The following is a 25885-nucleotide window of genomic DNA, read 5'->3' as shown; positions in this document are numbered from 1 at the left end:
TCTAGGGAGAGCAATCTATAGAAGATGCAGACTCACCATCTCTGCTCCCAGTAACAATTTCTGGCGCTCCTTCACCGATTCCTAGGCCCCCAACTCCATCTATGCAATTTATAATTTCTTTATGTCCTTTGACTGAGTAAACTGGGATTTCTGCTGCTTCCAAATTCCTGGAAAAAAAGGCAACACGCATGCACATTTTAAACTTAGTAACAATGAACTATGAAAATCCAGTAACCTTTCCAGGATCACAAAAACAGTTGGGTGCATCGTTGACCTAGAAGAACCATATTCTGCACTTCTTCAGAGAAATGTTTAATCTCTTGGCATCAACCTGAAAAGTTTTTTTTTTATACAAGCTAACAGTCTACGGCATTGCAGGGTGTAACTTCACAACTGAAGATGGCGGACACATGAGCCTGCAGCTCTGCGCCAGCCCATTAATTATCCTACCGAATAGGGCCCAGACCCCTGCCTTCAGGGGATGAAAAAAGATCACCTGACGAGGTGGGTGCCATGATGAGGGAGAATGAGCAAGCTAGCGCCCGGTATCCCCACTAGCAATCGGCGCTGGGTGGGACCTGGTGCTGGACAAAATGGTGCAGTCAGCCTACGACTGCAAGAGCCCTCGGACCGACGTGCAGACTGGACGGCGATCAATGCTGGGGCGAGATCCCTGGACCGCTGCAGAGGAACCACGAGCCAAGAAGCGAGATGGGCCTGTGCAGGCAAGAGATGGGAGGGATTGCTGCGGCCGTGGACGATTGGTGGGCCCCGCTTGGGCCTCGGACAGAGCATGGAGTGTGGTGGGACGCCCGGCAGGATCCAAGCAGGAGACCGACCACGGCCAAAAACAGCAGGCTGCAAAGAGGTAGGAGCGGTCTCCCATACCTGCTTGGTGCAGAATAACGTACTGCGTATTTTTTCACCCGAGCCTGCACAGGGATGAGAGGGCCTGGTCTGAGGCTGCACAATCCTGATTGCCGGAGACCATAGGTAACAGAAACAACAGTTCCAGCGGAAAGTTAGGCTAATCTGTAGTAATAATCAAATGCACAATCACAAAAACGTGTTAAGGTGATGTCAGAAAGAAAGAGTTATTCTATAATGTTTGCACATAGGATAAATGCCAGTTGTTTAAGTCCCAAAACCAGGCTCTGAGTAGTGTGATTTTCCATACAATTGGAATAATATATTCTTTTTCCCTGCAATATTTAAAATGTTTATAATATATCCATATATGTTTAGGATACTAATATATGTAATATTTATTAATTCCAACAATCTTCTGCACCCATCCCAATCCGGGTTCAGAGGGGGTTATTCAACGGAATCCACACTCCTAGGAGTGACTGAAACAATCCGTCAGAGACTGGACGAGGGTAGCTCGGTGGCACTCATTTTATTAGATCTGAGTGCCGCCTTCAATACCATCTCCCATGAAACCCTTATCCAGACACTGGAAAGTAAAGGAGTGAGAGGTTCTGCCCTGAAATGGCTAGAGAGTTTCATGTCCAATAGGTCATTTCAGGTCTTTTCTAAAAATAGTACCTCGAGCACTTTGATCTCCCCTTACGGAGTGCCGCAGGGCTCGATTTTAAGCCCGCTGCTTTTTAATATTTACATCAGTCCGCTGGCGACAATAGCAGAAGAAGCAGGCCTCACAATAATTTCCTATTCTGATGACACTCCGCTTGTCTTCTCCCTATCGGCAGCAGACAAGACGGAGGAGTCCCCCTTCGTATTGGGCTTCAAAGATTTGCTGAATGGATGCATGCCAACAAATTTAAATTGAACGGCGATAAAACAGAGTTGCTTATCCTTGGAGAACAAAAAGAGCTCTGGGGTCCTTTACATTGGCCTACTGAAATGGGTCCAACCCCGCAACCAGTGCAGTCCGTTCGCAATTTGGGCTTAATGATCGCCGACAAACTGTCTCTGCGACAACAAGATGCAAAAATTGCCTCTATTTGCTTTGCCATTTTAAAATGGCTCAGGAAAATCCTTTGGCAGCTTCCGGAAGGGGCACAAAAGACAGTAGTCCAGGCCCTCATTGGCTCAAGACTGGATTACAGGAACATCCTATTTCTAGGCTCCAACAAAGAGGTCACTCAGCGTCTGCAAGTCATCCAAAATGCTGCAGCCAGGGTACTTCTTCGCCTCCCCAAGAGGACCCATATCTCTGACTATCTTCACAACTTACATTGGCTCAAGATCGGTAATCACTCAAAGTTTAAAGCACTCTGTTTCATGGTCAGAATCAACAGGGGGATGGCTCCCAGCTACTTATGTAAGCTGGTACAAAAATACATCCAAACCCGTAACCTTCGATCAATGAATCAGGCTAAATTTGTAGTCCCTAGATTCAAACTAGCGTGAATGGGCGGCCGCTCTTTCGTTCAGCTGGCTCCGGCCTTATGGAATTCGCTCCCTCTTCTATTACGGCTGTAAACAAGCTATATAAAATTCAGGAAAGGCATCAAGACCTGGTTATTCAATCAGTAAGCCCGTACTGGATTCTACAATATAGCGTCCCTTCCTAACTTAGTGCAGATCCAAGGCGCCGGGAAACCCTCAGGGTAGCTGTTGCGCTTTATAAATTCAATAAATAAATATAAATTAGGCCTCTCCATAATGTTTCCACACATTACATTATTCTTATATCTTTCTTTCTCCCCTCTGAGACACCAGTCTTTCTTCTGTGCAAACTGAGATTGCAGAAACACAAATCACATCAGCAAATGGCGATCAGTACGGATATCTACCACTGCATGTATTTAAGCACACATGCTCTGCCTACTGGTTGTTATTGTAACCAGGCAGACGACCAGAGCAGTTCGAATTGACAGATTCATTCCAAAGGTGAGCGCCCTGTTCACATGGCGTCCCCAGCCTACAGCACGCCCTATTTCTAATATATTAGTGCCCATTAGAGATGGGTGGCGGCACACCTTTTTCGTCGTTACTTTATATTGATTTCCCAGCTATAACCTGTGCTGCTGTTAGTTAAAGCACCCGGTACTTAAGCACGCGCATTGTAAAATATTAACAGCATTCAGACGCCTTGCATGCATGGCAGGCCCGGCAAAGAGCACGCCTTATATTTAGTACAGCAATGCAACATTAGAGACTAGTGGCGGCTTCGTGCTAACACTATTGTTTAAAGCTCACTGTTGACGTCACGCATTATTAGCATTTAGCCGTCTTATTGCGTAGATTAAGAGCCTTACGCATGTGGCGGGCCGAGCTAACAATGCGCCCTTGGATTAGCATATTAATGCGACAGTGAAGATGGAAGGCGGCACCCACGCTTGGTGCAAACCTTAATGGGTTACAGCGACCTACAGTCCACACGCGCAGTACAATACATATTAAAACCACATTAGAGACGAGTCACATCTGTCATCAAGGTTGTTACATTTGTCACAGGGCTACGGGTGAAAAATGTAGTTAATTCCCTGCCCTTCTCTAGCTTAATCAACCACAGCACGGAGAGACCTCAGTGCTATCATTACTAATACGCCGCCCCTGAGACCCTCGTTTAGAATGCTGGATGGGAGTTGGGCTGTCACTAACCTATTGGCATTACCCCACAGAGTAATACTATCCCCGTGGCATGATTGGTCCCGCGGCCGGTTCAATTAAATTAAAGAATCTGCTCCACCACTACTAAACTAAGTGGTAAGCCTGCTTGCACCGGTTTAACATTGTTGTGGTCAATTATTCAAAGATTTATTGCTCAATACTCATACACACCATCTCACTATTACAGGGGGGTCATGTATTTCTGCCATTTACCACGACTGAGCAACCTATGATGAAGACCGTATGCCAGCCCACCAGTTCGTCTCTCATATGGGGGCAAGACAACCATTTTCTCAATAACCCACAGTTCATTAATACCTCAAACGGTAATCTTCAGCTTACTGATCAACACCACTTTTGTATTCTCACATGTGCAGCACCCGACCGGGTCCCCGTGTGAGTATTCCCTTTTCCTCTCTCACTTTACCGGTGTCTCACTTATTTCACTGTCTCACGAGGCTGAACAATCGCCATCAGGTAGTCATTATTCCATCTAAGTCTTTTTTTAAGGATCCTAGCAGACATATAGCTTTCTAAGCGTATGCCTTCTTTTATTTTTCTGATCATTAGATTGTCCCCATATCACTTGGTCCTGAAGAGACCCTGCACTGTAAAAGGGTCAAAACGCAGTTGACTGTATTTGGAAGCAAACCAGTTTAACAGCTCTGACTATTGTACACAGAAGCAGGAATCATTACTAAGTTAATCCTTGGTCACCTTTTTAAAAAAAACCCTCTCACAAGGCTAGCAGGCAACCTTTCCAGTAGAGATGGGCAAGACCAGAGCTCGGCCGTCAGAGGCTCCTCTTGAACAAGAGTTAACACCAAACACACAGCAACAGGAGCCGGGGCCTTCAGAGAACCCAGTGCAGCTACAACTAACTAAAATACTCGAGGACATTGCAGACACTAAAGCAACCCTGCACCTAGATATCAGCACGGTGTGAGAAAGTGGGTCTATATATACTGGACCAAAGTAAGGTACAGTGTGTATAGAGTCGACAATCCCCAGAGGTATAACAGAGGTTAAAGTCAGGTGTGACCTTACTCTCTAAAGTGGTAGCTTGGTCAAGCACTAAGGCAGTACCAGAGGACAGTATAAAGCATTTGTTGTACACACTCAGTCAGCAAAAGGTTTCACACACTCAAGGACTGAACTTCAGGCCAATTGTTTTTATATCAAAAGATATCGTTGTTTTATTTTTAGAACCAACAGGTATCAAAATATACTTTTCTCAATATGAGTGATCTCAGATAAGTACTTTGCAGAAAGGCAATAAACTTTGTAAACACAATAGGTACAGTGGTTGCAGTAGGCAACACAATTCTAAACACAATTTAACATTGAGCTCAATGAGTTTTTCTACATAAATGCAGTTGATTACTTTATAGATTACTTTGGTAATTCCAGGACTGGATCCTAGATTCAGTCCTGGGGTCTAAGCTGAAAACAGTTTAGTAAAAACGTTTTGGTTATTGCAATGATTTTTAAAGAATATAAAGGTATTTTAAAAGTTGACACAAACTTTTCAGTGAAAAACTAGCAATGTTATCCTATGGCAGGAAATTCAAGTCACAGGTAAAGTAGGTTCTCGTTACTTTTGTAATCCAGGACTGGACCCCTAGGTTCAGTACTGGGGTCTCTACCTAAGACAGGTAAGTAATTACATTTAGTAGTTGGTACGATTTTTAAGGAATATTTGTAATTTTCAAAAGTAGACAGAAGAAATTTCACAGAAAAACAGTCAATGGTTTCCTATGGAAGAAATTTAAATTACTAGTAAACACGGTTATGATCACTTTTGCGGTTCAGTAGTTGGCTTAAAGGTACAGAACTGGCTTCTCTCCTGATCACAGGTGAGTACTTCAGAATTCGTTATTCGGCTGATTTTAGATGAAAATTTAAAAGTTTCAAAACTTCATACTCAAAGGATTTTTTGAGTCAAACCAGTCAATGTTATCCTATTGCAGGAAAGTGAGTCATCAGTTTTCAAGTGAGTACTCGACTGGTGAAGTTAAGGTTCTGGGCATAGACTCAGGGGTCCCCCAGGGTCACGTAGGTACAGTTGGTACACCCTCAGCGGCACAGGGCAGCTGGGTGCAGAGGTAGTTAGGCCCAATGTTATCCAATGAGAGGCAGGAGGCCTACGGTTGGTGGCTGTTGGCTAGCAGGCCACGCGGCTGTGGGAGCTGGGCTCCTGGTCACTTGCTCAGGGCAAATGGGGAAGTCAAATAGGGTACAGGTTGCACTGCCAGAGGCTCTCGGGCGGCTGGGTGCAGGGTGCTTTTGAGCCGTCGGGAGCTCAATGTTATTCAATGACGATCTTGAAAAGGGAACAAAGGCTGCAGGCTCGGGGACGGAGGATCTTGTGGAGCGACCAACACTTCGAGGAGTAAGTTGGGATCTTGCATGTTAGGTAGGCACCCAGGACTTGGGCACAGGGGGCCATGGGGCGCCGGGTGCAGGGGTGTCTTTGGAGTTCAGGAAATCTAACCCCCTGCTTTTCGCGGTCGGAGGGGTCATTGTCCGGAGGCTGCAGGCATCGTCTGAGTCGTCGAGGAGGGTGCTTAGGCACTGGATTCCAAGTCAGACTCGCCGGGGGGACGTCCTCATGGTCTTGATTCACTCCAGCACAGGCCAGGCTTGGCAGGTGCAGAGTGTGCAGGGTTCGCAGTTCCGGGCTGATGCCAATGCTCGTTACTTGCTTTGAGCAGTACCACTGCTCGTGGGAGACCCACTTAGTCAGAGTCACGAGGCAGTCAGGTCCTCCAGAGTTTTTGAGGTTGCTGACCACTGGAGACGCCGGGGTTTAGCAAGAGCAGGTTCGAGGGTCGACAGGCCGGTAGGGCTGGGGCCAAATCAGTTGGTGTCGGCCTCTTTTTGGCAGCTGCACGGCAGGTCTTCTTGCTTCTTGTTCTTCTTTCTGGTTTCGGAATCTGGATCTAAGGAAGGAAGAATGAGGGTGCCCCTAAATACTAAGTTTAGGGGCATTACAGGTAGGGCAAGGGCAGGGACCAATGGATCCCTGTCCTGGGGTGGGTACACCCCCTAGCCTGCTCCTCTCCTGTGGGAGGGGGGCAGGAGCCTAGCTGTGATTGGGCAGGGCTCTCCATATTCAAGATGGCCGGAGCCCGGGGTCGTGCTTCACCTCGCTTCTCCCACCTGAGGGGTGGACTTGACACAGGCTGGCACACCCCCCTTTCGGACATAGGGTTTCCCGCCAGTCTTCCCGCCAGAGTGGGGGCAAAACTGGTGGGGGCTAGTTGCTGAGTACAGCAAGTGGTCTGGAGAGGGCCCAGACCCCTGCCTTCAGGGGATGAAAAACGATCACCTGACGAGGTGGGTGCCATGATGAGGGAGAATGAGCAAGCTAGCGCCCGGTATCCCCACTAGCAATCGGCGCTGGGTGGAGGCCTGGTGCTGGACAAAATGGTGGAGTCAGCCTACGACTGCAAGAGCCCTCGGACCGACGTGCAGACTGGACGGAGATAAATGCTGGGGCGAGATCCCTGGACCGCTGCAGAGGAACCACGAGCCAAGAAGCGAGATGGGCCTGTGCAGGCAAGAGATGGGAGGGATTGCTGCGGCCGTGGACGATTGGTGGGCCCCGCTTGGGCCTCGGACAGAGCATGGAGTGTGGTGGGACGCCCGGCAGGATCCAAGCAGGAGACAGACCACGGCCAAAAACAGCAGGCTGCAAAGAGGTAGGAGCGGTCTCCCATACCTGCTTGGTGCAGAATAACGTACTGCTGTATTTTTTACCCGAGCCTGCAGCAAGGATGAGAGGGCCTGGTCTGAGGCTGCACAATCCTGATTGCCGGGGACCATAGGTAACAGAAACAACAGTTCCAGCGGAAAGTTAGGCTAATCTATAGTAATAATCAAATGCACAATCACAAAAACGTGTTAAGGTGATGTCAGAAAGAAAGAGTTATTCTATAATGTTTGCACATAGGATAAATGCCAGTTGTTTAAGTCCCAAAACCAGGCTCTGAGTAGTGTGATTTTCCATACAATTGGAATAATATATTCTTTTTCCCTGCAATATTTAAAATGTTTATAATATATCCATATATGTTTAGGATACTAATATATGTAATATTTATTAATTCCAACAATCTTCTGCACCCATCCCAATCCGGGTTCAGAGGGGGTTATTCAACGGAATCCACACTCCTAGGAGTGACTGAAACAATCCGTCAGAGACTGGACGAGGGTAGCTCGGTGGCACTCATTTTATTAGATCTGAGTGCCGCCTTCAATACCATCTCCCATGAAACCCTTATTCAGACACTGGAAAGTAAAGGAGTGAGGTTCTGCCCTGAAATGGCTAGAGAGTTTCATGTCCAATAGGTCATTTCAGGTCTTTTCTAAAAATAGTACCTCGAGCACTTTGATCTCCCCTTACGGAGTGCCGCAGGGCTCGATTTTAAGCCCGCTGCTTTTTAATATTTACATCAGTCCGCTGGCGACAATAGCAGAAGAAGCAGGCCTCACAATATTTTCCTATTCTGATGACACTCCGCTTGTCTTCTCCCTATCGGCAGCAGACAAGACGGAGGAGTCCCCCTTCGTAATGGGCTTCAAAGATTTGCTGAATGGATGCATGCCAACAAATTTAAATTGAACGGCGATAAAACAGAGTTGCTTATCCTTGGAGAACAAAAAGAGCTCTGGGGTCCTTTACATTGGCCTACTGAAATGGGTCCAACACCGCAACCAGTGCAGTCCGTTCGCAATTTGGGCTTAATGATCGCCGACAAACTGTCTCTGCGACAACAAGATGCAAAAATTGCCTCTATTTGCTTTGCCATTTTAAAATGGCTCAGGAAAATCCTTTGGCAGCTTCCGGAAGGGGCACAAAAGACAGTAGTCCAGGCCCTCATTGGCTCAAGACTGGATTACAGGAACATCCTATTTCTAGGCTCCAACAAAGAGGTCACTCAGCGTCTGCAAGTCATCCAAAATGCTGCAGCCAGGGTACTTCTTCGCCTCCCCAAGAGGACCCATATCTCTGACTATCTTCACAACTTACATTGGCTCAAGATCGGTAATCACTCAAAGTTTAAAGCACTCTGTTTCATGGTCAGAATCAACAGGGGGATGGCTCCCAGCTACTTATGTAAGCTGGTACAAAAATACATCCAAACCCGTAACCTTCGATCAATGAATCAGGCTAAATTTGTAGTCCCTAGATTCAAACTAGCGTGAATGGGCGGCCGCTCTTTCGTTCAGCTGGCTCCGGCCTTATGGAATTCGCTCCCTCTTCTATTACGGCTGTAAACAAGCTATATAAAATTCAGGAAAGGCATCAAGACCTGGTTATTCAATCAGTAAGCCCGTACTGGATTCTACAGTATAGCGTCCCTTCCTAACTGAGTGCAGATCCAAGGCGCCGGGAAACCCTCAGGGTAGCTGTTGCGCCTTATAAATTCAATAAATAAATAAATAAATATAATTTAGGCCTCTCCATAATGTTTCCACACATTACATTATTCTTATATCTTTCTTTCTCCCCTCTGAGACACCAGTCTTTCTTCTGTGCAAACTGAGTTTGCAGAAACACAGATCACATCAGCAAATGGCGATCAGTACTGATGTCTGCCACTGCATGTATCTTTCTTCCTCCCCTCTGAGACACCAGTCTTTCTTCTGTGCAAACTGAGATTGCAGAAACACAAATCACATCAGCAAATGGCGATCAGTACTGATATCTACCACTGCATGTATTTAAGCACACATGCTCTGCCTACTGGTTGTTATTGTAACCAGGCAGACGACCAGAGCAGTTCGAATTGACAGATTCATTCCAAAGGTGAGCGCCCTGTTCACATGGCGTCCCCAGCCTACAGCACGCCCTATTTCTAATATATTAGTGCCCATTAGAGATGGGTGGCGGCACACCTTTTTCGTCATTACTTTATATTGATTTCCCAGCTATAACCTGTGCTGCTGTTAGTTAAAGCGCCCGGTACTTAAGCACGTGCATTGTAAAATATTAACAGCATTCAGACGCCTTGCATGCATGGCAGGCCCGGCCAAGAGCATGCCTTATATTTAGTACAGCAATGCAACATTAGAGACTAGTGGCGGCTTCGTGCTAACACTATTGTTTAAAGCTCACTGTTGACGTCACGCATTATTAGCATTTAGCCGTCTTATTGCATAGATTAAGAGCCTTACGCATGTGGCGGGCCGAGCTAACAGTGCGCCCTTGGATTAGCATATTAATGCGACAGTGAAGATGGAAGGCGGCACCCACGCTTGGTGCAAACCTTAATGGGTTACAGCGACCTACAGTCCACACGCGCAGTACAATACATATTAAAACCACATTAGAGACGAGTCACATCTGTCATCAAGGTTGTTACATTTGTCACAGGGCTACGGGTGAAAAATGTAGTTAATTCCCTGCCCTTCTCTAGCTTAATCAACCACAGCACGGAGAGACCTCAGTGCTATCATTACTAATACGCCGCCCCTGAGACCCTCGTTTAGAATGCTGGATGGGAGTTGGGCTGTCACTAACCTATTGGCATTACCCCACAGAGTAATACTATCCCCGTGGCATGATTGGTCCCGCGGCCGGTTCAATTAAATTAAAGAATCTGCTCCACCACTACTACACTAAGTGGTAAGCCTGCTTGCACCGGTTTAACATTGTTGTGGTCAATTATTCAAAGATGTATTGCTCAATACTCATACACACCATCTCACTATTACAGGGGGGTCATGTATTTCTGCCATTTACCACGACTGAGCAACCTATGATGAAGACCGTATGTCAGCCCACCAGTTCGTCTCTCATATGGGGGCAAGACAACCATTTTCTCGATAACCCACAGTTCATTAATACCTCAAACGGTAATCTTCAGCTTACTGATCAACACCACTTTTGTATTCTCGCATGTGCAGCACCCGACCGGGTCCCCTTTTGAGTATTCCCTTTTCCTCTCTCACTTTACCGGTGTCTCACTTATTTCACTGTCTCACGAGGCTGAACAATCGCCATCAGGTAGTCATTATTCCATCTAAGTCTTTTTTTAAGGATCCTAGCAGACATATAGCTTTCTAAGCGTATGCCTTCTTTTATTTTTCTGATCATTAGATTGTCCCCATATCACTTGGTCCTGAAGAGACCCTGCACTGTAAAAGGGTCAAAACGCAGTTGACTGTATTTGGAAGCAAACAAGTTTAACAGCTCTGACTATTGTACACAGAAGCAGGAATCATTACTAAGTTAATCCTTGGTCACCTTTTTAAAAAAAACCCTCTCACAAGGCTAGCAGGCAACCTTTCCAGTAGAGATGGGCAAGACCAGAGCTCGGCCGTCAGAGGCTCCTCTTGAACAAGAGTTAACACCAAACACACAGCAACAGGAGCCGGTGCAGCTACAACTAACTAAAATAGTTGTAGCTTCGGAGGACCCAGTGCAGCTACAACTAACTAAAATACTCGAGGACATTGCAGACACTAAAGCAACCCTGCACCTAGATATCAGCACGGTGTGAGAAAGTGGCTCTATATATACTGGACCAAAGTAAGGTACAGTGTGTATAGAGTCGACAATCCCCAGAGGTATAACAGAGGTTAAAGTCAGGTGTGACCTTACTCTCTAAAGTGGTAGCTTGGTCAAGCACTAAGGCAGTACCAGAGGACAGTATAAAGCATTTGTTGTACACACTCAGTCAGCAAAAGGTTTCACACACTCAAGGACTGAACTTCAGGCCAATTGTTTTTATATCAAAAGATATCGTTGTTTTATTTTTAGAACCAACAGGTATCAAAATATACTTTTCTCAATATGAGTGATCTCAGATAAGTACTTTGCAGAAAGGCAATAAACTTTGCAAACACAATAGGTACAGTGGTTGCAGTAGGCAACACAATTCTAAACACAATTTAACATTGAGCTCAATGAGTTTTTCTACATAAATGCAGTTGATTACTTTATAGATTACTTTGGTAATTCCAGGACTGGATCCTAGATTCAGTCCTGGGGTCTAAGCTGAAAACAGTTTAGTAAAAACGTTTTGGTTATTGCAATGATTTTTAAAGAATATAAAGGTATTTTAAAAGTTGACACAAACTTTTCAGTGAAAAACTAGCAATGTTATCCTATGGCAGGAAATTCAAGTCACAGGTAAAGTAGGTTCTCGTTACTTTTGTAATCCAGGACTGGACCCCTAGGTTCAGTACTGGGGTCTCTACCTAAGACAGGTAATTACATTTAGTAGTTGGTACGATTTTTAAGGAATATTTGTAATTTTCAAAAGTAGACAGAAGAAATTTCACAGAAAAACAGTCAATGGTTTCCTATGGAAGAAATTTAAATTACTAGTAAACACGGTTATGATCACTTTTGCGGTTCAGTACTTGGCTTAAAGGTACAGAACTGGCTTCTCTCCTGATCACAGGTGAGTACTTCAGAATTCGTTATTCGGCTGATTTTAGATGAAAATTTAAAAGTTTCAAAACTTCATATCCCGGATTATTTGAGTCAAACCAGTCAATGTTATCCTATTGCAGGAAAGTGAGTCATCAGTTTTCAAGTGAGTACTCGACTGGTGAAGTTAAGGTTCTGGGCATAGACTCAGGGGTCCCCCAGGGTCACGTAGGTACAGTTGGTACACCCTCAGCGGCACAGGGCAGCAGGGTGCAGAGGTAGTTAGGCCCAATGTTATCCAATGAGAGGCAGGAGGCCTACGGTTGGTGGCTGTTGGCTAGCAGGCCACGCGGCTGTGGGAGCTGGGCTCCTGGTCACTTGCTCAGTGCAAATGGGGAAGTCAAATAGGGTACAGGTTGCACTGCCAGAGGCTCTCGGGCGGCTGGGTGCAGGGTGCTTTTGAGCTGTCGGGAGCTCAATGTTATTCAATGACGATCTTGAAAAGGGAACAAAGGCTGCAGGCTCGGGGACGGAGGATCTTTTGGAGCGACCAACACTTCGAGGAGTAAGTTGGGATCTTGCATGTTAGGTAGGCACCCAGGACTTGGGCACAGGGGGCCATGGGGCGCCGGGTGCAGGGGTGTCTTTGGAGTTCAGGAAATCTTACCCCCTGCTGGTCGCGGTCGGAGGGGTCATTGTCCGGAGGCTGCAGGCATCGTCTGAGTCGTCGAGGAGGGTCCTTAGGCACTGGATTCCAAGTCAGACTCGCCGGGGGGACGTCCTCATGGTCTTGATTCACTCCAGCACAGGCCAGGCTTGGCAGGTGCAGAGTGTGCAGGGTTCGCGGTTCCGGGCTGATGCCAATGCTCGTTACTTGCTTTGAGCAGTACCACTGCTCGTGGGAGACCCACTTAGTCAGAGTCACAAGGCAGTCAGGTCCTCCAGGGTTTTTGAGGTTGCTGACCACTGGAGACGCCGGGGTTTAGCAAGAGCAGGTTCGAGGGTCGACAGGCCGGTAGGGCTGGGGCCAAATCATTTGGTGTCGTCCTCTTTTTGGCAGGTCTTCTTGTTTCTTGTTCTTCTTTCTGGTTTCGGAATCTGGATCTAAGGAAGGAAGAATCAGGGTGCCCCTAAATACTAAGTTTAGGGGCATTACAGGTAGGGCAAGGGCAGGGACCAATGGGTCCCTGTCCTGGGGTGGGTACACCCCCTAGCCTGCTCCTCTCCTGTGGGAGGGGGGCAGGAGCCAAGCTGTGATTGGGCAGGGCTCTCCATATTCAAGATGGCCGGAGCCCGGGGTCGTGCTTCACCTCGTTTCTCCCACCTGAGGGGTGGACTTGACACAGGCTGGCACACCCCCCTTTCGGACATAGGGTTTCCCGCCAGTCTTCCCGCCAGAGTGGGGGCAAAACTGGTGGGGGCTAGTTGCTGAGTACAGCAAGTGGTCTGGAGAAGCTCACAAAGGCGGAATGCATTTGAAGCTTCCCTTGCCCATCCTGGGGGAGGAGGCTTGGCACCTCGTCCCAGGATGTGCATTGTTGCAGGCCCAGGAGAGCGGGGGCTCTCCACCCAGGGGTCCAGCAACAGGTCTGCTGTGTGGCAGCCTAGGCAGCCACTCAGACAAGCCGTGGATTGTAGGTTAGGTTTCAGGGGGCATCTCTAAGATGCCCTTTGTAGTGCGTTTTACATTAAATCCCACACTAACATCAGTGTGGGTTTAATGTGCCGAGAAGTTTGATATCAAACTTGTCAGCCTTCAGTGTAGCCATTATGGTGCTGTGGAGTTCATAATGACAACATCCTAGCACCATATACTCTTAATGGCATCACTGCACTTACAGGGCCCAGGAATGGCCCTGGGTACTGTAGGGGCACAGGGCTCATGCACCAGTGCCCACACCACTGGCATAGGGCACCCAGCTAGAGGGGTGACTGATGTATGCCAGGGCAGTGGGTTTGTAGGCATGGCACACAGGGATGTGTGCCATGTCGACTCTTTGCTTAGTTCTGCACCATGACACTCAGCCTGCAAAGGCAGTGGGTGTGTGTCAGGGTACAGGGTCCCTAAGGGTGGCACAGTAAGTGCTGCAGCCCTTAGGGGTCTTCTCTAGTCACAATGCCCTGGGTACCTAGGGTACCATTTACTAGGGGCTGACATGTGGCCAGAGATGCCAATTGGGTTTAGGCTTTAGTACAGTTTTTAGGGAAGGAACACAGGCCCTGGGTTCCTGATTGGCAGGGACCCAGGGCACACCAAGGAAACGTGCACCAGGTATCTTGCAAAAAGTGGTGGTGGTACTGCAACAGAAACTCATTTTCTCACACACGTTGTCCGTGGGAGTGGGCTGCTAAGAGCAGAGCATCACAAACTTGCAAAATTAGTTAAGGTGACGGAGTCTTCACTAGATGACCTCCATCTTGTGCCAGGTCACGAGACTCGCAGACAGGGACCATATACTTGAATGCAGAGCAAAGAACGCAGAAGGGCGCAATAATATTCGGTCGTTTGACTGCCTGATGGGGTGGAGAATTCAGACATGATTGCCTACCTGGAACACTGGCTTCAAATAGTGGTGGCCCCGGAGGGTCTCTCAGCCTACTCTACCCAGAAGCAGGCTCACAGGGTGCCGCGGGCCGGCACCCGTTAGTGGCGAAGCTACTCGATTACAAAGATAGAGATACTCTGCTGCACAAAGCTAAGGAAGAACTGCAGGTACCTTCACAGTCTCCCTATTCCCGGATAATATGATGGAAGTGCAAAGGAGGAGGACCTCATTCTTTGAGGTCCAGAGGGCCCTGAGGGAAGAGGGACTGCAGTACTCCTTGATGTTCGGGGTCTGACTTCGAATCCTGTTGGACGGGAAGGCTCACTTTCGCAACGACCCTGTGGTGGCCTGGGAGGGGCTTAAAAGCGTACAAGGCCAGAAGGTAGCACACAGATGAACAGGCTGCGCCCACACAAATGGAATTAGCAAGAAAGAGGTCCCGCAGGCAGCCCCAGAGGTGCCCAGCAAAGAAGCCCAGACCATCACAGACAGAGAGAAAGAATCGCTGCCCTCCAGGCAGTGGCAACGATTTTGAAAGGATCGAAGAGTGTATAAGAAGCTGGCTCTCAATCTGTGAACGAGACAGGGGAATCTGAATCTAAGTCCACGCAGGCAGACAACACCCAGCTCCCAGATGTAACTGCGGGGACAGCAGACAATATTATCTGAAGAGTCGTTAGAGGAGAAGAAACAGCGGCACCTGATCACACATTATCCGGATTTTGAACTGGGCGGATGTTTGGGCAATTGTTGTGGACAAGAGCTGGCTCAGCTGGAGTGAGGAGAAAACATATATATCACCCTTGAACTATAGCCTGCCCCCTATTGGAAGGCTGACACTTTACTTAGTTTGGGTCTTCTAATTCAATTTGATGGTTCACTCATAGTTTGGGCGGCTGGCAGTTGCCAGACTGCTCTTGGGGGAGGGGGCGGGGGGGGGGGGTCATTTTAGATTTAGAGTTATTTTATAATTGTTTGTTTTCTAGACGTGTGTGGCCTTCCATTGCCTAGCTGGAAAGGTGAGAGGTCAGGGGCAGGTCGGCAGTGAACATCCTATTATGCTTGCTACATATTACACATTAAAGTTTATGACTTGGAACATCAGAGGGATAGGGCCTGCAACCAAGCGACACAATGTCCATAGATACTTACAAGGGCGAGGAGTGCAGATAGCTATGCTGAAGGAAACACATCTTATTTAGAGCGAAGTGGAAAAAATGCACAGGAGATGGATGGGACAAATATGTGCTACCTCCCTTTAAGCATAGGCCAAAGGGGTGTTGAGAAATGGGTGAGGGCAGGAGCCCCATTTGAACCTCAGCGTATATGCATTGATAAGGAAGGCTGAAACGTTCCGGTAACTGGGAGGCTGGTTGGACGGAAAATTACCCTCGGTAGCAAATACCCCCATAATCAAGACCAAGTCCCCTTCCTACATAGGCTCACTGCTCCATTGGCCGATTTAGCAGCAGTGGATATACTTCTTCGGGGAGATTTTAATAGCATGTCCGATGTTTTCTTTGATCGCTCAACACCCCATTTGCCGAGCGCCCCGGCTCATCGTGGTGCAGCAGGGTTGGGAAGACCTCTGGCCCGGCTGAATTCTACTCTGCTTATGCCCCAATACCGGCTCCTAGATTAGTGGCCCTATTTGCGGAATCTCTGTGGCTTGGGAGACTCCAGACTTTGCGCGACACCGTAATGATCCCAATCCCCAAGACCACAGCACCAGGGGCTAACACAACAGACTTTCTCCCACTCTCCAAGCTTTAAACTAATTTGTAAAATCATGGCTCTTCGGTTACTTCCACATATGTCCACTTTGATTCACCCTGACCAGAACGGGTTCATCTCATCCTGGAATACATCCCTCAATCTGCGGAGAATGTTCTCGGTTCTATTTCACCCGGAGGCCCAAGCCCTCCCACAGGCAGCCTTTCATTAAATTGACCTGGAGTAGGCCTTTGACACCGTACAGTGGGATTTCTTGTTTGAAACTATGAGGCAGATTGGATTTGGGGAGGATTGGTTGAAGTGGATGAAATTATTGTATGAAGGCCCCACGGTGCGGGTTAGAATGGGTAAGATTGCGTCCCAGCAATATACGGATCCTTCTGAGCGACTAGAGATTGAGTTGCTAGCAGTTCTGTTCAGGTTGGGTGGAGAAGGAATGGGAATACTTAGACGAGGGCGAGAACATATCTCCCTATACACAGATCTTTTGATCTATCTAGCGAATGCAGAGGCAGGCACTGCTACAGCCCTTCAGTTCTTTGGAAAATCTGAAAGAGTATCAGGCTTAAAAGTTAATAGGAGTAGGACCTATTTGTTCCCTGTGGGCCCTTCGCTCCCCCACCTCCGAAACTTTTGTAGGAGCTTAATTGGGTGCAGATTCCTAGGGATATATGTTTATTACTCCCTTGAAAATCTCAGAGAGGGTAACCTTGGGTGGGCTCTTCGATCTCTTCGACCTTGTGTTCCCTTCTGGTGCTCCTTAGGTCTAACTACCATGGCTCGGGTATCCCTATCCAAAATGGTTATGCTCCTGCACTTATTATATTATTTTACTAACCTCCCGGTCACAATGCTAACTGGATGGTTTCATCAAGTAGACTCCTTATTGAGGGACCTTATTTTAGAAACAGGAAGGCGGAGAGTGTCTTTGGCAACATTACAACGACCTATGAATGAGGGTGGCCTTGGGGTGCCACACTTTGAATTATGTTTTTAGCCTCCCAATGACAGTGGATTGCAGAATGGTTGGAAGGGATGCAGCTGGAAGACAGACTGGATAGAGAGGGAGGGGGGCTCATCATGCTTACTAGCCAAATTGCTTAACAGGGCGGTGGATAACCTGCGGTGATCGCCGTTGCTGGACACGGCTCTAGGATATTGGAGACAAGGAGTGGCCAGGAGGCCGGCACCCCCTTGTACTCTCCGTTCCTGCCTCTGATTGGATTGCCCCATGGGCACCCGATTTCTATATATAAAGCTGAACAATTGTCAGCCTGGACTGGGGTGGGACTAGACACAGTGGGAGACCTTTATCACCAGAATACTCTTACTCCTTTTGAGGACTTAGTAGAAGATGCTAGTCAGTTCCTCTAATATGAGGTCCTGGTACAAACATTTAAGGAACTGAAGGGGGAGGCAGAGAGGAGCCTAAAACACACCCAGTGCTGCATTCCTTGCCGACCTTGCGATCGGCTGGTTATTTTGTGAAATGGATATATGGCTCTTTGTCCGAGGCAGCTTGTAACCCTTTGACTACATTGCGTGGACGCTGGGAGACAACACTGAAGAGAGAGTTCTAGGATCCAGAATGGAATAGGGCCCAGAACGGTTTCTCATAATACAAGGTTGAAGTATACACAGTTGAATTAATTACCTGCATATTACCTATATGACGCCCCATAGGCTAAGGCTTGCCTATGGTGGTGATTCAGAAAAGGGGGTGGTGATGAACAGAGTGTCTGAATTAAGCAGACCACTCTTACCCAGTCCAAAGATCAGGGCTTGATCCATCACCATTATTTAGCTCACTTCACCATCCCAGCTCAGAACCTGGCTATATGCAAATCAGTCGGTCCCTGGCCCAGTGCATCATGGGAACAGGGCAGACTAAACTACCAAGCCAATTCTTCACCAGAAAGGAGACAAGCTTCCGGGGACCGGTTTCTGGCATTTCAGCCGTCGTCGGCCCGGCTTGCTTGAATCCTGATTATGCAGTGAGCAAGGGACTCATGTCTGAGTATACCCTGCCACACCTATAGTGGCCAAAAACGATTCAGAAAAGGGGGTGGTGATGAACATAGTGTCTGAATTAAGCAGACCACTCTTACCCAGTCCAAAGATCAGGGCTTGATCCATCACCGTTATTTAGCTCACTGCACCATCCCAGCTCAGAACCTGGCTATATGCAAATCAGTCTGTCCCTGGCCCAGTGCATCATGGGAACAGGGCAGACTAAACTACCAAGCCAATTCTTCACCAGAAAGGAGACAAGCTTCCGGGGACCGGTTTCTGGCATTTCAGCTGTCGTCGGCCCGGCTTGCTTGAATCCTGATGGTGCAGTGAGCAAGGGACTCATGTCTGAGTATACCCTGCCACACCTATAGTGGCCAAAAACGATTCAGAAAAGGGGGTGGTGATGAACAGAGTGTCTGAATTAAGCAGACCACTCTTACCCAGTCCAAAGATCAGGGCTTGATCCATCACCATTATTTAGCTCACTGCACCATCCCAGCTCAGAACCTGGCTATATGCAAATCAGTCTGTCCCTGGCCCAGTGCATCATGGGAACAGGGCAGACTAAACTACCAAGCCAATTCTTCACCAGAAAGGAGACAAGCTTCCGGGGACCAGTGTCTGGCATTTCAGCCGTCATCGGCCCGGCTTGCTTGAATCCTGATGGTGCAGTGAGCAAGGGACTCATGTCTGAGTATACCCTGCCACACCTATAGTGGCCAAAAACGATTCAAAAAAGGGGGTGGTGATGAACAGAGTGTCTGAATTAAGCAGACCACTCTTACCCAGTCCAAAGATCAGGGCTTGATCCATCACCGTTATTTAGTTCACTGCACCATCCCAGCTCAGAACCTGGCTATATGCAAATCAGTCTGTCCCTGGCCCAGTGCATCATGGGAACAGGGCAGACTAAACTACCAAGCCAATTCTTCACCAGAAAGGAGACAAGCTTCCGGGGACCGGTTTCTGGCATTTCAGCCGTCATCGGCCCAGCTTGCTTGAATCCTGATGGTGCAGTGAGCAAGGGACTCATGTCTGAGTATACCCTGCCCCGGAAGCTTGTTTCCTTCCCAGTGTAAGAATTGGCTTGGTAGTTTGGTTTGCCCTGTTCCCATCATGCACTGGGACAGGAACAGACTAATTTGCATATAGCCAGGTTCTGAACTGGGATGGTGCAGTGAGCTAAAAAACGGTGTTGGATCTAGCCCTGATCTCTTGACTGGGTGAGAGTATTCTGCTTAATTCAGAAACTCTGTCCAACACCACCCCTTGTTGTTAAATATTTTGTCCACCCTAAGCGTGGAAGGGTATTCTCAGATGTGAGTCCCTTGCTCATTGCACCATCAGGATTCAAGCAAGCCGGGCCGACGACGGCTGAAATGCCAGAAACCGGTCCCCGGAAGCTTGTTTCCTTCCCAGTGTAAGAATTGGCTTGGTAGTTTGGTTTGCCCTGTTCCCATCATGCACTGGGACAGGAACAGACTAATTTGCATATAGCCAGGTTCTGAACTGGGATGGTGCAGTGAGCTAAAAAACTGTGTTGGATCTAGCCCTGATCTCTTGACTGGGTGAGAGTATTCTGCTTAATTCAGAAACTCTGTCCATCACCACCCCGTGTTGTTAAATATTTTGTCCACCCTAAGCGTGGAAGGGTATACTCAGATGTGAGTCCCTTGCTCATTGCACCATCAGGATTCAAGCAAGCCGGGCCGACGACGGCTGAAATGCCAGAAACCGGTCCCCGGAAGCTTGTTTCCTTACCAGTGTAAGAATTGGCTTGGTAGTTTGGTTTGCCCTGTTCCCATCATGCACTGGGACAGGAACAGACTAATTTGCATATAGCCAGGTTCTGAACTGGGATGGTGCAGTGAGCTAAAAAACGGTGTTGGATCTAGCCCTGATCTCTTGACTGGGTGAGAGTATTCTGCTTAATTCAGAAACTCTGTCCATCACCACCCCTTGTTGCCTATGGTGGTGAAGCATGCAGTTACCCTAGGTGTCGTAGTGAGGACGCGGATTTCTTTCATATGACACTGTTTGTTTGTTGTGCTCCTGAGGCGGAAGCCGGGAGCGAGGCTGTGTGCTAGCTTTTAATATTTTGTGTCACCTTAAATATCTTGTGATTTTAAACACACTTACGTTTTCTGAAAACCCAGTGGTCCAAAGCAGCCGATCTATTGCTGCAGCTAGACCGCACCAGAACATTGTTTGGCGCCAGCGCGCTGCAACCGGAGGCCACGCCCCCTTCCGAGGCCACGCCCCCTCGCTCCGCACCGGAAGTAGCATAAATTATGTGCATGTTCCGGGAGCGCAGCGGGCGCGACGACTGCGCGCCGAAGGCGCGCCTAAGGCAAGCCCGTCTGCGCCCGTCTGCGCACGACCGGGCTCAGGGCCAGAACCTATGCCGGACAGGCACACCGATCGGGTGAGTTACTCGCGACGTGCCTTACTAAGTCTTAGACCTACAAAAAACACACAATATAATTATGTTCACAATTCAGACGGACATTTCACAAACTGTGCTATCTGCCCCCCGGTCAAATTACAACTGACTCAAGCACCAATTACACACTCTGGCCTGAAATTAGCAGGACTGAACTGTAGGTCGCTCCCCATGCACGCCCTGCTTATTAACCATCTGCTCGTGGACCATGAGCTAGACATCCTGTTTCTCACGGAAACCTGGCTCTCACCGCATTCGGACTCGGATGTGGTCTTGGCTCTGGCCCCAGGTTTCCTTATCCAGTCCCAAGTATGCCCCTGTGGTAGAGGGGGCGGACTGGCCATTTTGCACAGAGACCACTTCTCATGCAGAATTAGCGATGCTCACATCAAGGACTCAGAGAGCTGCCTTTTTACCATCCATCTAGCCCCGACAACCTCGCTGACAGGTCTCCTGGCGTATCGCCCCCCCGGCCATTTTGGCCCCTTTGCCAGCGCCCTACCAGACTCCATATCAGCTCTTGCCCACTCTACACCCAACTTCACTGTGCTAGGGGACCTCAATATCCACTTTGATGATCCCCTAGACACAGGGGCTGCTGACCTGATACTAGACTTGGCTGCCTATGGTCTCCAACTGGCCAATACCGGAGCCACCCATATCAAGGGCCACTTGCTAGACCCAGTTTTTACAAATGTCCGTACCCTCCAGGCTAGACCCTCTTGCCCCCTCCCCTGGAGAGACCATTTTCTGGTCCCCCTTTTTTGGCCAGGAGAATTTAGGAAGCCCCCCAAGCACACCCGGGACAGGGCATGGTCCAGACTCTCTATCAAGGACTGGGCCAGAGCTCTAGAATCAACGACCCCCGCCCCCTCCGGGGACCCTGTTATAGCTGATAGTAACTTCAGGAAGTGGATTTCCGACTCACTTGACTATCATACCTATAAAAACCCGCGAAGACAAGAGCGGAAAGACAGGTTCAGCCCCCTGGTTCAACTTAGAACTCAGAGCCCTCCGCAAGGAATGTAAAAAAGCGGAGCGACTGTGGAGGAAAGATTGGCTTCACTCCAATAAAGACTCATACCGGAGGACTGTGAGAGCATATAAATCTGCCCTGAAAATTTCTAAAGCCTCCTACTATGACGATAGGATAAAAAATGCCACTAACTCCGCAAGAGAATCCTATCTCATCGTCAAAGAACTCCTAAAGGTTCCTGAACCCCCACTACTGACCAGGACCCTTCCAGACAGGAGTAAAGAATTAGCAAAATACTTCGACTCTAAAATCTCCCATATCCTAGATTCACTTCCGCAGCCTAGTCAGCCACCTTGCTGGGACAATGTGATGCCCGACACCTGTCCAGTAGGCGCCCCTCGCCCGCTGCTTAATGCCTTTAGGGCGGTTTCATCAGACAAAGTCGAAAAGACTCTGGTCAAAATGAAAAGTGGCTCCCCCCTTGACCCTGCCCCCATGAGGTTTCTTAAAGCAGTCCCTCCTGCGATTGTTCCTCCAGTTCTGGAGTTGATCAATGCCTCTCTGTCCCAAGGCACCGTCCCTCCTAGCTGGAAGGGAGCGGTAGTTCAAGCCCTTCTTAAAAAACCCCAACTGGACCCCGCTGATCTGGCGAATTATCGACCGATCCCCGCTCCTTCCGGGCATCAGCAAAATTGCCGAAAAACTGGTCAACGCTCAGTTGTCCCAGTTTCTGGAATCGAACAATTTGCTGCGACCGTCCCAAACGGGGTTTCGCTCTGGCCAAGGTACGGACACCGCCCTCCTCGCCGTCATCGAGGAGGCAAGGTGCATTTTGGATTCGGGGGGATCAGTGGCAGTGATCCTCCTGGACCTTAGTGCAGCCTTTGACACGGTGAACCACCGTGTCCTGCTCCATCGGCTGGCCAGGGCAGGACTCGGGGGCACAGCGCTGGCCTGGTTAGAGTCATTCCTGTCGGGCCGTTCGTTTCAGGTCTGGGATAGCAGCTCCCGTTCTGACTCTCTTCCTCTGACAAGTGGGGTTCCCCAGGGTTCCTCACTGAGTCCCACCCTTTTTAATGCCTACATGGCCCCTTTGGAGGATGTAGTTGCCCCCTTTGGCATTAAAATTGTGAGTTACGCGGACGACACGCAACTGGTCGTCTCGCTCTCACATCTGGATCAATGCCCAGATAATCTCCTGCACTGCCTCCAGAAAATCCACCTCTGGATGTGCGAATCCTCACTCAAACTCAACGGGTCCAAAACAGAAGTTATGCTGATGGGCAAGAAATGGTCAGCAATTCCATCATCTGTTTGGCCCGATACCATGGGTGAGGTGCCCGCCCCCAGAAAAGAAATTAAGAGTCTGGGGGTCTGGCTTGAACCGGACTTATCCATGAAAACCCAGGCTACTAAAACAGCAAGATCCTTCCTCTGCTCCCCCCTCTTTCTAGGAAACTCCTGGTTCAAGGACTGGTTCTGGCACGACTGGATTACAGCAATGCTGTCTATTTAGGAGCCCCTGAAGCTACTCTGGGCAAGCTGCAACAAACCCAAAATGCAGCTGCTCAGATGCTGATGGGCCTTCCCTCCAGATCCTCCGCCAGACCAGCACTTAAGGCGCTCCACTGGCTGCCAGTGCGAGAGAGGATCGAGTTTAAGGCTATGTGCATCACTCACAAGCTCCTCAATGGACAAGGCCCTTCGATCCTAGGAGACATGGTTACCCCGTACAAAGCCTCGAGATCTCTGCGCTCGGACAATGAGCGACTGGCGAATATCCTTAAGTTTAGGAGGGCACGTACCGGAGGTCGCCGCTTCTCAGTAAAGGCAGCCACCCATTGGAACTTGCTCCCCCGCAGTATGCGGTTGGAACCATGCTACCTGCGCTTTCGCAAGCAGCTCAAAACTCTGCTTTTCCCTAAATAAAAAGGTTTTTTCCCCTCTCCCCTCTCAGCCAACCTTACAGGTCTTACAGCGCGGGGATGCCTCCGGGTCACCAGGCGCTTTACAAATCTTTAAATAAATAATAAATAAAAATGTCCTGGTTTGAGGCCATTCTGGGACAGGTGGTGGTGGTAGGTGAAACGATTGGGTGCACGCCATATTCTACTGTTGGGGTCTGCCTACTGGGGCTCTTCCCTCGTCCGCTTAAGCAAAAAGGTTAAGAATAGATTTATAGATCTGGCTCTGGTCCTTGCCAGAGGGAGGTTAGCCATGGCCACGAAATTTGCTACTGGCCCAGTGGTGGGGACCTGGAGACAGAACATGACATACTGGGCGGGTGCGGAGGGAAGTGCATTGACTAATGAGGAGGCGAGTGGCTTGCAAAGGTGTCCCATTGTGGCGCAATGGAGAGAGACCCTAGATACCTGAGAGCGCCTGGAACGGGAGCCCAATTTGGAGGGTAGTGGTCGAGACAGATACCCAACAAGTGTTTGATGGGCATCAATAAAACTAAAAATACTTTCCTAAATTGATTGATACAGTGCATATTATGTTATAAAGTATCTAGATTTGGCGCACAGCTTTTTGTGAAACAGCACTGAGCCCGGTTCTATTGCTCTTTCCTAAACAGAAAGACAGGAGGGTACATGTGAATTTGCAGCACTACACACTACGAATAGATCCTTACAAGGTAAGTAACATACTCCATTTATAGCATGTGATGGCTAAAGGCACACATGCAATGCATAGACTGTAAAGCAAGTTTTCCTCCAGATTGGCTTCAGGCATCAGATGGTGCAGATGAGTGGAATGAAGTTCTTAAAACAGTTTGACCAACAAGAACATGTTCTCTTGCTTGGACATTACCACAGTAGTGTTTAGTAAAAGTATGTGGATTAATCCATGAAGCTGCCTACAAATGTCAGCTAAAGGAATGCTCCCTAGAAAGTCCAGAGAAGCAACTTTTTTTCCAAGTTGAATGTGCTTGCGAAACTGATGGAAATGTATGTTTGCTTTTATCTAACATAACAGCGACGGTTGATGTACCATGCTTCCACAAAGTTGTTTAGATCTCACAAACGTCACCTAATATGTTGCATATGGGCCAAACTACAAACACCACACTTTCAACCATGGACTCTAAAATAGACACTCACAAACCAAATACTTATCGGAGGATTTCATTACTCAGCACAAGTTTTAAGCGATATATACAGAAAGTGCTTTAGACCGCTTAAGAGATATGGAAATGGCAAAATATATGCAATACAACAATCTACACATTCCTGTGCATCTAGTAATTATAGGTCTTTTGTTACCAATTCTTTAAAATATATACAGTGGGTTTTGAGTGCGCATCTTACGAAATACTTGCACGAGGTACTATTTTACATCTCAGAAGTACGCTGAATCATCACACATTCAGTTCTTAATCTCACAGATGCAGTCTATACAGGAACCATTTTTTCCAATGCAGGAGTTTCTTTTTATTGCGTTAGTGAGGATTCAAAACAGAAATGCACCTATTGGCTTAGCCGATGCTCATCTTGTTTAGGAAGCACTACAAAACAAACACTGTCTCCTCACACTGCCTGCGATGTGCCTCACACCTACTATGGAAGATGGGAAAGAAGTTCAATCTCTATTCCCATTAAGGTATCGGGCTCTCTGCAGAGACTACAGTACTACATGTTTTATGCCCATCGTAATGGCAGTTTGTGTAAATAGCATTTTATTTTTTGTTATTTATTTTAAGATTTTATTTTTGTAAAGTCCAAAACATGGGTAGTAACTGGCTAAAAGAGCTTTGTAGCATAGATGAAGCAAGATTTAAATGAGGAACAGCTGGCGTGATAGAAATGTACCAAGTGTTGCAATTGAAGATTTAGTGTAAGTAGGGCTGGCGCACAGCGAGTTTCGTGTGAGATTATTCCTTAATGTTAAGGTGCTATACAAGTGATGTCAGGCGTCCCTCGACATCTCATTTAACAGTCTATGGTGTGGGGTCAGTGGGCCACTGGTCCCATCCTTGTATGCACACTCGAATTCCTCTATGGATCACAGAGGTTTCAGAAAATTTTCAAACAATGGTTGCAATTGTCGTTTTATTCGTAATTTTCCTTGTTATGAATCATTGACATTTTTCATTTTTGACTTGCATAATATGATACCATCCTTATGTACATCCAATGCATTTCGGGGTTATCATACACCCCTTCATCAGGGAAAGGACACTGTAAACAAAAACATACGAGTCA

The 25885-nt window shown here is 48.0% G+C and overlaps 1 protein-coding gene across 1 annotated transcript in view; it reads right to left on the bottom strand.

The window, feature by feature from the left end:
• DNAAF10 (dynein axonemal assembly factor 10) overlaps positions 1–25885 on the bottom strand; it is a 119154-nt gene that overhangs the window by 34447 nt on the left and 58822 nt on the right. The window contains exon 3 of the mRNA XM_086927583.1: positions 37–167. Coding sequence (XP_086783709.1) covers positions 37–167 — 131 coding nt within the window. The remainder of the gene's footprint in view (positions 1–36; positions 168–25885) is intronic.

This window comes from Lissotriton vulgaris, chromosome 6 (assembly GCF_964263255.1).
Source record: "Lissotriton vulgaris chromosome 6, aLisVul1.2, whole genome shotgun sequence".
Lineage (NCBI taxonomy): Eukaryota > Metazoa > Chordata > Amphibia > Caudata > Salamandridae > Lissotriton > Lissotriton vulgaris.
This window is presented reverse-complemented; position numbering and strand designations above follow the sequence as displayed.